At 40.0% G+C, this 12,228-nt stretch overlaps 1 protein-coding gene across 1 annotated transcript in view; it reads right to left on the bottom strand.

Annotated features, from left to right (window-relative positions):
- Nucleotides 1-742: 742 nt before the first annotated feature.
- ANLN (anillin actin binding protein) overlaps nt 743-12,228 on the bottom strand; it is a 37,970-nt gene continuing 26,484 nt past the window's right edge. The window contains exons 20-23 of the mRNA XM_029918359.1: nt 9,488-9,574; nt 4,481-4,588; nt 3,469-3,641; nt 743-2,070 (exon numbers count right to left, since the gene is read on the bottom strand). Of these exons, the coding sequence (XP_029774219.1) occupies nt 1,947-2,070; nt 3,469-3,641; nt 4,481-4,588; nt 9,488-9,574 (492 nt within the window). The 3' untranslated portion in view covers nt 743-1,946. The remainder of the gene's footprint in view (nt 2,071-3,468; nt 3,642-4,480; nt 4,589-9,487; nt 9,575-12,228) is intronic.

Raw genomic sequence — 12,228 nt, forward strand, 5'->3', positions numbered from 1 at the left:
CCCCCCTCAACTTACAACAAATAGCATGTATGGAATATTTTTAATGAATAAAAGAATACAAATATGCCTATATATTATGGCTGGAATAAGTCTAGAAGGCCACACAAGAACCGGTAAAAGTGGTTGTGACAAGGGGAGAAGGCAGGCTTTCATTTAACTTCTTCGTTCCTTTTGAATGTTGTGCAATGGTAGGTAATGAGTCTTCAAAGGTGAGTACAAGCTGGTGACCAGAGGGGCAGTGGGGGGGCGTGGGCGACACAGGGGAGGGGATTAAGAGTCATACTGAGTGCCAAGCAATGTAGGAGAGAACTGCTGAATCACCATGTCATACAAAAACTAATACAACACTCCATGTTAACTGTATTGGAATTATCAATCAATCAATCAATTAAAAAGTAAAAATAAGTATGAGTCTATAAATAAATTGGGGTCCTCTCATCAATCCCATCAAAACTATTCCCTGCTTGGGCTGGGGGTGTCACTCATCCACTCAGTTTCTGCGAAGCAGTCTCTGGGAAGCACCTCCTCAAATGCACATCTAAGTACCATACTCTGTGGAAATGCTCCAGAAAGGGATCCTTCATCCCCCTACTCGTTCAACAAAGACCCTAAGGACACATAATAAATGGAGCACAGGGCTGTAGGGAAAAAGATGAACGCGGTACTGCTATCAGTCCAACTCCCCCAAGAAGCCCTATACCGCACGTTTACATGGTATTTTGTAAGTAACTGATTCCTTAAGTCCTCTGCAAGCATTTATTTGGGTAAGAGATCATAAAATATATTTTTATAATACACATAACAAAAAACACATTCGAATGGATACAAATTAAATGACAGGAGGTGACGGAATTTAGTGTTTATAAAGGAGATCGTCAATAACTTTAACAATTCAGAGAAGAAATTCAAAGTGTACTTAAAGTTGTGACCATGCTTTACAATACTTTATAATAAAAAATAAAGTATTGGGCTTTTAAAGGTAATGCATGACTTAATAGTTTCTCAAAAGATTTCACAATGTGCTTCTAGACACTGTCATGGATGGACAGGGAAAAAAAATAAAAAGACAAGAACTTTGGCAGGCAAAGTATTAGTCCATAGCAGCTTGGTAACATTTACTTTCTTTATACAAAGATTCTTCAATTTACATTTGTTCTTGTTACAGGAGCAGAAAGAACTGACATGCCAAGTGGAATCTTAGCGATATAGCAAAAATAATTATTTTTAAAAGCCTGTACTCTATGAAAATGTGCACCACACAGCATCTATAGAAACTGAGTAAATGTAAACCCTGTGATTATTAACTCTTCTATAGAAAATATTGAACCCCCAAATCTCACACAGTATCCCCTAAGTCCACATCTCTTGTTTAAAGGCAGACTCAAGCTTTAAACGAATGTACATTTGCTATTTAAAAAGTTCTTACCTCCACTACTAAAAATGTTTCTGTAAAGTCCCTTGGAAGTTTCCTCAGTATCTACTAACAAGATACTTCACGATCAGTGAGCGATCACAGAGTTTAGGAAGGAGTAGCAAGGCGAGAGAAAGAACGACCAAGTCGGAGGTTTCTGTCTCCAACCCCCAGAAGACTTTTCTACTTCGAGACCCACAGCTCCAAGAAGACAACGTGAAATCCCTTAGGTTTAAAACAATATTTTGTCATGAATAACTGAGTAATTAGATTTCTAGGAAAATGAGGCTTTTAAATTAAGATTTAGCAAACCTGACTATAATGAATTTTCTTCCAATCATTTATGGATGACAGAAGAGAAATCGGTTGAAGTTTTACATACAAAAGATATAAACACTGCATAATTTGTAGTGAATATTGGCACATACCCTCTTGTATTTAAAGCATAAAATGCAATCAGCAAATCTGATGCTCTTAAGATACATTTATGACATAGCTCACAAACACCTCTACACGGCCTGGAAACTTCCCACAGTTAAGGCTTCCCAATGGGTTTGTAGCAAGCATCAGGTTGCCAGAGGCGAATATCAACAAGAACTTGATTGAGTTTTTGCATCCAGAGATCCCTCTCTTCCTTGGTATCTGCAGACAGCCAGTTCCTACAGGAAACAAATCAAAGGTCAGGATTGTTTTTCGTTCCTCCCTGTTCTCTTGCTAGCGGGGGAAGAAAGCCTAAACAAACCAGTAAAATGAGTCACTGTTTACCATCTTTTAATAGATGCTAATCAAAAGCCCCATAGTGAGGTACTTCATCAATTGCAATAAAGAAAAAGTATCCCCACAGATTGGTTAACTGAATCAAACTTCACACTGATCACATTTGGTTAATGACGGAGTTTCCACGCTGGCCTGGGCAATCTGGTGGTGCAGGACACCGAGTGTGGGCCACTTCCTCACAAGAGCTAGGACACCACAGGTCTCTATCTAGAAGCCTCCCAAATTCCTCAGACACGAGCTCTCCAGGAGCTGCAATCTCCAGCGTGTGGACCTTCACCTGGCTCTACAGGGAATACGATTCTGTGCTGTCTCCTGCTATTTTTGTGTTAGCACCGGTTAGTAGAACATGGTATTTACAATAAACGATTTAAAGATCCTAAGACTTTGTCTTTCCTAACCTCTGTCCTTATCAGGAATCTCTTCTTTGCGCCCATATTTAGCCACGTATTGAATAGCCAGTTGATGAGGCAGGCGAGGGTAAGGGAGAGGGAGAGAGTTCCCTAACTCACAAGCCAGATCGTTCTTCTAGGAACAGCAGTTGTTAGAAGGTTTTTATACTGTATTCATTCTGCATCTTTGTAATTTCTCCCCACTGGTGCTAGAAATGGGATAAGCAGTGACCTGATCATCTATTAGTCAACAGATAACACACAGCACTTAATAATAGTGACCGTTTGGTGAGCTCATTCCATGCACTTGAGACTGTGCTAAGTGTGTTTACTCATTAATCTCTGTCGGGGCTCTGTAGAAACCTAGGTTTACATCCTGACTCAGTGTCTTATTACCAAATGTTACCATGGCAAGGTACTTAACTTTGCTGGCCCTCACTCCTGATAGTTTATTCTCTTAATATCCAGCCAGAAATTTGCATAGTAGCATGAGATTTGTTTTTGTAAGTCACTTAAGTTAATTGAGGGCATTTTTGGAATGGAAAGGAAGGGACATGTAAAGTCTCTTTAAATAATACTTGCCTTCTCAACTGTATACAAAATATTCAAACTTAACCCAAAGTACGTTAGTTAACTGCCATGGCTACACCAGGAGTACGCTGGAAAACTTGATTAGCTAAGCTGTAGCTTGAATGTCATGCTTTTCTTTACTATATTAATTTGGTTATTAGATTGTTCTCTTACTCATGTGTGTATTTTCTTTCCTCATTAAGACTGTACTCTCTTCAAAGGACCATCTCTGATATTTCTTAAAGTGGTAACAACATAGTGGGCAATCAATTACTTAGTGGACAGAAGTGCTTATATTTGTATTTAGAGCCTAATACATACTTGGTGACACAGAGAGTGTCCCTGCATTGGCTAACAAGAGTCTCTCGGTCATCTTCTCTCTGTGGTCGGACAGTAATTAATTCAAAAGTGTTGCGTCTTGCACAAAATTCTCTGTTGGCCGGTTCTATTTGATGGCTTGTACAATTGGCCAGATTTATCCTTCCTATGGGATTCTTTAAAAACAAATTAAGAGAAAATAAGATCATTTACATTAGTAAAATTAAGCAGTATTTAAGTCGGTACAAACTTAAAATAAAAAGCCATTAATTTAAAGGTTAAAATTTAATTATAATAGGTTTGAAGAAACACATCTGGTATTGTTTCTTGCTGGACATAAAACAGAAACCAAAAATGTCAACTGGAGCTTTTAGTCAACTCAAAAAATAAACTCTTTATTATGGAATACTTCAAGCAGATGCAAAATTAAAAGCACAGTACAACTGACTCCCATCAACCAGCTTTAACAATTAGAAACACATTACTTTGTAATTATTTGTTTCCATTTTCCAGTTTGGGGATAATAAATAATAATACTTGGGCAATAACATTAAATTCTTTAAAAACGAGACTCAATTTATCACATAAAATCCTTTTATCAAATTTCAGAAACGAAATCAAAATCACTATATTCCTGTGGTGGTTTTCCATTAATTACTATTTTATCCCAGATTTAGGTAAGTCAACTATTAATAAAAATAAAAGTAAATTTAACATATTTCTAACTAAAAATGTTATTTAAAAATGGTATGAAACATTCTGAGAGAAGAGGCATATGTGCCCTAAGGTATTTCAAGCGTGGTCAAATCACAGGTGATGAAATGACATAAAACTTTTACACAAATACTAACACACACACAAACACGGGTCTCACAATAAGCACATTTTTTTTTTAATGGCTTAAAAAATGTACTCAAGGGGAATCTGGGTGGGTGTGGAGATCAGAGGGGACTTCTGAATGAAATACTGCATGAAAGTCAGGGCTTTCACCACTAACCAGGACGATTAATATTACCTTCCGTTTCTCATCATCTGGGTAAGTCCAATAAGAGATACAATTTCCTGAAAGAACACACCATCTTCGATGCCAGGCACCAAAACCACTAACATCTTCAAATATGGTCTGAAAAGCCAATAAAATACTAACTTGAGAAACTTGAGGATCAAATAAATGATAAATCTATATTTTAAACCTCAATATGTTGACATATTTCATACTTTAAAATCTCCTTACATGATTTTTACCATCTCCTACCTTAATAATGAAAATCACTGATTGCTCATATTCAGAAATTGACCCAGATGTTCAATTTCATCAAGAAGCACACAGCAGTTAAGAACTTCTAGACATCAGCTCCTAATTAATAACTCTCTCACGTAGACCTTTTTAAAGCATAGTGTCCCAAACCAAACGCTCCTTAAATAAAAGTGCTCTAAGTGTTGTAGCGTAGAATGTCGTGCCTTACATGTTGGCAAAACTATTGATAGCTTATTGTTAAGACTCATCTTAACTCAAAAGACAGGTATCTAATATTTCAGAAGGACAAAATAGGATGGAGTAGAAAGGAGTCATCTCGTGATTATGAGTGCTGATGGATTACTGTGACAACCTCAGGTTCCACGTCCACACCCAGAGCACACCTGACATAGCACCCCCTGCCGTCTGGCAGCTGGCCAACTCACGTCTCAGGCGAGCGCAGGCCTTAGAGACGCACGTGAGGCAGCCATGTGATTAAGGTCGGGACTCTGGGGCAGGAACTAACAACATCTGGCTCTTTTCTATGGAAGTACTTTATTTAAACAGTGTAAGTGGAAGCAGCTCCCCTCCACCCGACCTCATTATTTTTTTACTGTAGTCCTAATTGAGCTCTAATTAATATAAAAGTCTTTATTTTTGATTAAAAAAAATTCCTTTCGGAACTAATATTTTTTTTTTTAAGCACAAAGCAAGGCAAAATGCAGCACTGCTAGAGAACAGAGGTTGGCAAACTTTTTCTGTAAAGGACCAGAGAGTAAAAATGTTGGACTTTATGGGCCATAAGGGCTCTGTCATAACTGTTCAATTCTGCCAGGGTAGTGCAAAAGTAGTCTCAGATAATATGTAAACAAATGAGCCCATGTTCCAATAAAACTATAAAAACAAGCAGTGAGCCACACTTTGTTGGCCCTCGCTAACACAGATAATCCAAAAGTATCTTCATGTTTGATTTCAGAATGCATATAGCTTTTCCACCTTCACAAGGATCAAATAAGCCTATACCAACCCTAGGATAGTGGACATATGCTCTTCTTGGTTCACTAATTTGTGTGAATTTATCAAAAGTTGGCTTGAGTTAGGAGTACAAGCTCTGACCATGGAGGAAAGTTACTTTGTACAAAGAAATGTTTCCATGACAGAACGAAATCTGAAATTTATTAGCTCAACTCATTTGCCCAAATTAATTCTTTTACTCTAACCCTATATCCTCTTACCCCACCTTAATTTCTTCCTCCCCAATTTATCCACTTTCCTCCCCAAGTCATGCTTTTTCTAGGCAATACTGCTCTCAGCCGTCCAGGGAAAAATACAGGAATGTTCTTTCAATCTCAAGCACAAAATTAGTGTAAATGACTCACCAGCTCCCTCTTACGTTTATGTTCACCTTTTACATCATCAAGACAATAGACAAGGAAAAATTTGATGAATAAGAATGACGCATTATTATTATACTGTGCTATAATCAGAGAAGAATAAAAAGAGGACAGCATTTTCATTTTTATAGTTGAGGAAAGTTGAGGCCAAGGAAATTAAGTGACAGCACATAATCACAAAGCAGAACTGGAAACTTCTAGCTAATCCAGAACTTTCCTCTCTTGCTGCTCCTCAGTCAAAGCACAGCCAGATTGGCACCATTTCAGAATCACTCAGCAAATTTCTCTGGTGAGTCGTCACTTTCCTTCCAGCTGTTCCGGCATATCAGGAAGGAAAACTAAACCAAGCAACTTTAAGTTACTACCTTTATTTTATAAAGGGTAGATGCAGTTAAATGGCACGTTTGGCTGAATTTATTTTGGGGAGTACTGAGCAATTTCTTACCACATCTCTGTGAGCGTGGATGTGACAAGAATGGGCTATATAGAGCTCAAGACAGAGTAAACTTGAAGAGACCTAACACTAAACTAGCTGAGAGCAGAGCTCAAAAATTAAACAGGTCTGACATTATATGCAAATGAACTAGCTGCCAAATGAACAGAGTCTGTCAGTTGCTAAAGGCAGGCTACGGTAAAGTATGAAAATATTTACACTAAAAGAAAAAGTCAGTAGGTAAACATTGCCTTCAGGTCAGAAATTTATAAAAATACTTTTCCAAGAACGTCTAGTGCCATCTACTGGATTTACATCAAAAAGCTCAGGCAGACTCATTCACAGTCACATTGGCCACAGAGCTCTTCGTTCCACAGCCTTTGATAGCCAATTACCAACTGATTTTGTGATATCCTTTGTATCATTCAAATTCTTGCTTCACAAAACCCCCAAAGTGATTCGATTTTCTCTACTTTGTGCATGATACCCACAACCTTCTATATATTCAGCTTATCTCCTCTATTGATAATGGGAAAAGTAGAGCTGACCATTGAACAAGCCAGAGTTTAGGGACACCAAAAATCCACATATGACCTGACATCCTACCCCCCACAGACGTGAACTACTAACAGCCTACTGTGGATCAGGAGCCATACTGATAACATAAGCAGTCAATTCACACATATTTTGCATGTTATATGTATTATACCCTATAATCTTACAATAAAACAAGTTAGAAGAAAAGAAAATGTTAAGAAAGTCATCAAGGAACAGAAAATATACATGCATTTATTCAGTACATAAAACCATCTATAAATGGACCCGAGCAAAAGTTGTTCAAGGGTCAGCTGTGCTTCTGAGTGAGCTCGAACCCGTGAACTGTGGCTTGGGTCTCACTTCTCACTCTCATGACCTCATTCCACGTAATACCCCGTAACCCTCACGCAGGCTCCCCGCTGCATCTTCAACCCCTCCGTCCTGTTAGAAGCCACCCATTTGAATGTAAAGATTCTCAAGTCTCTCTGATCTTATTTATTTTTATTTTTTTAATAGTTTATTGTCAAATTGGTTTCCATATAATACCCAGTGCTCTTCCCCACAAGTGCCCTCCTCCATTTCTCTGATCTTATTTAAATGTCAACCAAACTCCTCTTGTCGCCTGCACAGCTCTGCAGGTACGCACTCTTCCCCTTTGTAGCCAAACTTTGTTGCTGCGGGTGCTCTCATTCCTCACCTCCCAGCCTGCCCATAGCCGTCCGCAATCCAGACTTGCGCTCTGCCTCGTAAATGAGTCCACGGTCCCTGCTGGGTCCTGAGCTAACCTGACCACTCCCTCTTTCAGATTCTCTCTCCCTCGGCAGCCACGACACCCCGCCGTCCCCCCTGGCTCCTTTGAGGGCTCTCTTCCTAGATTGTGGTTTACATGTTAGTGTCCCCCCAGTTCTGCTTTGCCCAATTCCCCTTGCACTTCAATTACTATCTCTATGCTGCAGATCTCCAAATCCTCCTCTCAACCAAAATGCCTATCTTGAGCTTCAAACCCCGATCCTTGGAGGTACCTAAAATTCAGATTGTTAGAAACCTGATTCATCCCGACTTCCCACCTTGAGTAGGGAATGACTGGAATGATGGAACTTTCTAGGCCAATGCTTTATGTCTTAAGAGAAATTCGGGTTACACAGATGTATGCATGTGTCAGAACTCAGGGATATAAACTTAGTATGTGGAGGAGCATCTTAATGTCTACAGTACTTTAAAATTCTTCCCCCCCGCCCAATATATTTTCAGCAATGGCCAGAGGCACAGCTAGAAGGATGGTTAGGGAGGAGCTACATGATAAAGCAAGGATAGTGAAACATGGTACAGGCACAATCTAGATGGTGGGGGTGTGGGTGTTGTAAAATTCTACCAACACTGTTGTATACCAGCAAGTTTCCACAATAAAGTTTGGGGGGCAAAAAACACTTTCTACCCAAACATGCGTACTTGCCCCCCCTGCAAGGTCCCTTATCTCAGTGGCATGGCCACCACCCAACAAGTTGTACAAGTCAGGGATCAGGGCGACATCCTTGCTTCTGCTTTCCACGCCCTACGCCACACAGCCAAACCACCGGGCCTGCCCTCCCTCCCGCTTCCTCTCTCCAGGCCGGAGCACCTCACCGCCAGTCCCCATCACCTCTCTGGGAGCCACCGTCTCCTCACTAGTCGTCCTCAGGGCCACCAGTCTCCAACCTCCTTTCCACATGTCAGGCAGAATGACTTTTCTAAACCTCCAATTTGATATTATTCCTTTGCTTAAAATTATGCAAGGGTACCTCACTGACTTGGAGATAAAGTCCAAGTTCTTTCAAAGGCCCTTGAACACCTGGCCCCATCTCCCCTGACCACACTGTCCTCTGCGATGGCTGTCCTCGAGGTCTCTCCTGCCCTAGACACTCACACCCTAAACGCTGGCTGAAATACTGCCACCGTCTGCGTCAGCCTTTTTGGTGGGGGTGAGAGAGGGGGTGAGAGAGGGAAGGGCCCTACAGGCCACTGCACATGCTCCTCCCCTTACCTAGAGCACTTCTTCCTCCTCCTTCTCCTTGTCTAACTCACTCGGCAGCTTACCAGTTCTTCTTCCAGTGGCTTTCTTTAAGCCCCTGTACCCATACTTCAGACCCGCTGTCCCGTCAATGACCCCCATGCCCGCTAAGCTCCCGCCTTTTATAGCACCAATCGCACCTGGCAGTTTACTTGTATTTTCCCCTACTAAACTAAGTTTCTGAGGGGAAGATTATTTTTCATGGCCTATTTGATTCCAATTCCAGCACAGTGACTGGCATATAGCAGACATGAAACCAATCTTTACTGAACCAGTTTATCACTTAATCACATAGGTTTTCATTCCTATGTGAAACCAAGTCTACACTTCATGACATGAAAAAAGGAAAATACAGATTAAGTGATGTTACTTACTAGAAAACCTCTTTCTTCAACACTTGAATTCACTTGACATTTTATTTTTAAATAAATATGACCTTCCAAGGGACATAAAAAGGGTACCTGCGAAGACAGAGGGTAAATTATTTGCAAAACAGTTTCACCGTGACTTTTTTTTCTTGATAAAACATGTATAAATCACGAATAAAGAGTAATATGCCTTGAAAGGACAGTATTTTCTAAAACTGGAATGTAAAGAGGTGACCAAAGGCCACTGGTTCCTTAGCAACAAATGCTTTTGAAGAATAAATTCATTCAAGGTAGAGTTTGATAAGAACAGAACCCTAAGCCCCAAGTTAATGTAATAAAGAAAACACAGATTTAAGGAGAGAATACGTGTGCTTTTCCATTCTCCATCAACAGAATATACTCAATTGGTAAATTAACACACTCAGCAATAAAGACTAGTGAGCTGCAGAAATGGAAAAGCTGATCCTCAAATCCATATGGATTTGTAACTATTATTAATTATTAATAACCCAATCTTGAAAAGGAAGAAATTGGAGGAATCATACTTCCCAACTTCAAAATTTAATCCAAAGCTACAGTAATGAAAAAACAGTGTGATAAGGGTATAAGGAAGACATAGACCAAAGGAACAGAATTGAGAGTCGAGAAATAAACCCACGCTGCTATGGCCAACCGATTTTCAACAGGGGTACCAAGACCAGTCAATGAGGAGAGAGCAGTCCTGTCAACAAATGGTGCTCGGGAAACAGGGTATCTACATGCAAGAGTGAAGTGGGTTCCCTACCTCATATCGTATAACAAATTTATCATATACCGTCACCTAAAATGGCTCAATGACCTAAATATGACAGCTAAAACCATAAAACTCTTAGAAGAAAACATAGGAGTAAATCTTCGTGAGCATGGATTTGGCAATAGATTCTCAGATATGACACCAAAGCATGAGTAACAATAGCAACACCAAAACAAATAAATCAGACTTTATCAATATTGAAAGTTTTTCAGAGGTTTCTCCAAAAATAAAAAATAGAGCGATCACATACTCGAACGGGTATTTATCCAAAAGAATTAAAACCAGATTCTCAAGGGATGTGTGCACCCCCACGTTCACTGCAGCATTCTCCACAACAGCCGAGACCTGCAGACAGCCTAAACGTCCATCCACAGAGGAAGGGATACAGACCATATGGTGCTGAATCCTTTTTCCAGACTTCCGAATGTGAGAACTACTCTAGGCCACCCATACTTTTCAAAGTGTAAAGTTTGTCTTCAGGCTCTGAAATTCCCCTGCATATGTCCTTTCCTGTGCCCTAACCCATAGCCCCATACTTTGCTTGGCAGATCCTTGAGATCAACTATCATGTCTGTTTCATGTTGGTTCCCATAGCCCACTGCCAAATTCTCTCCAGGCATTCAACAAATGTTTGCTAAAAGAATACTGTTTGGCCAAGTAAGTACCCAGAGTTTTCCTACTAAGGAGGGAAGGAGGGAAGGAGGGAAGGAGGGAAGGAGGGAAGGAGGGAAGGAGGGAAGGAGGGAAGGAGGGAAGGAGGGAAGGAAGGAAGGAAGGAAGGAAGGAAATGTGGCACAGATAAACCCTGGCTTTTCAAAAGTCTGCCCACTTTGCTTTTAAAAAAGATCTATGTTAGTACTTGATTTTGCTAACTGAAAGAAATATGAAGAGGATGTTCACTTTTTTGGAAAAAAAAGACAAAAAGCAAAAGGAGCATTCAGCATTTGCTTGGCAGGTGGCTGTGATAGAGGCAGTGTACACCCCAAACAGCAGAGTGGCACCAGCTCTTTCCTGGGGACCATACTCGGCATCAAGCTGCCATAGCTCTGACCTGTGTCTGTGGGAACCTGTGCTTTATTTTAATTTATATTGTGCATCTATTAGCAAGTGTGTCCTAGGGTATCAGAAAAGCCCGAGAGAAGTTACTTTTGAGTGTAAAAAACTTCTTCTGAGTATAAGGTTAGTTTCCAACAATTCAGTCCTCCAACACAATAAAGATAAGGTAAAGGGGGAATTCTTAGCCAAAAAGGATACATTTCAAGAGACTAATTCCATGAGACAAACCTCTAATTTTTTAATCTAAAAGGCATCCAGAATGTAGAATCAAAACATCAGGTACCTCATTATCCTTTTTGTTATAAATTCCCTCATTTTTTTCTTCCTCACATTGTCAGTTTTAGGCTCCTCAGGCTCAGTGCTAATTAAGAGAATCCCACGTTGAACCCAGAGAATGCTGCTGGTAAAAAGAATCTCAGAAAAATGAGAAGAAAATATTCACCCTTTCTCTACAGCTATCAAAAGTTGACAATATTCTTGGTCAGAAGGTTGTCCTGATGAGTGAACTGAGAATATTCACAAAGGGGTCAATATTCTTGCCCCCTGCGGAATGTGGGAACATGAAAATGTATTATCCCAGTCTGTTCTCTGTTTAACAAAAGGGTCTTTGAAGATATTTGCACTTGAGATATTGTTAAGAGCTATAAAACGTAATTTATAACCAGGGTGGCTGTAATTTTTCATAATGTGGGGGATTTCTGAGAGAGAGGGGTACTATTAATAATTATACAGGCCCAGAGGGCACACCCCAGGTCCAGCAGAGCTTTGGGCATAGCAGAACACACCTAATCACTCTTCCTGTCACCTCAAAATTCTACAATGCTAATTGGTTGTTTTACTTCACTTTTGTTTGTTCCACGGCTATTTAAATTGCCATCTGTATTTCTGGTAGGCTATA

Source organism: Suricata suricatta, chromosome 2 (genome assembly GCF_006229205.1).
Source record: "Suricata suricatta isolate VVHF042 chromosome 2, meerkat_22Aug2017_6uvM2_HiC, whole genome shotgun sequence".
Classification (NCBI taxonomy): Eukaryota; Metazoa; Chordata; class Mammalia; order Carnivora; family Herpestidae; genus Suricata; species Suricata suricatta.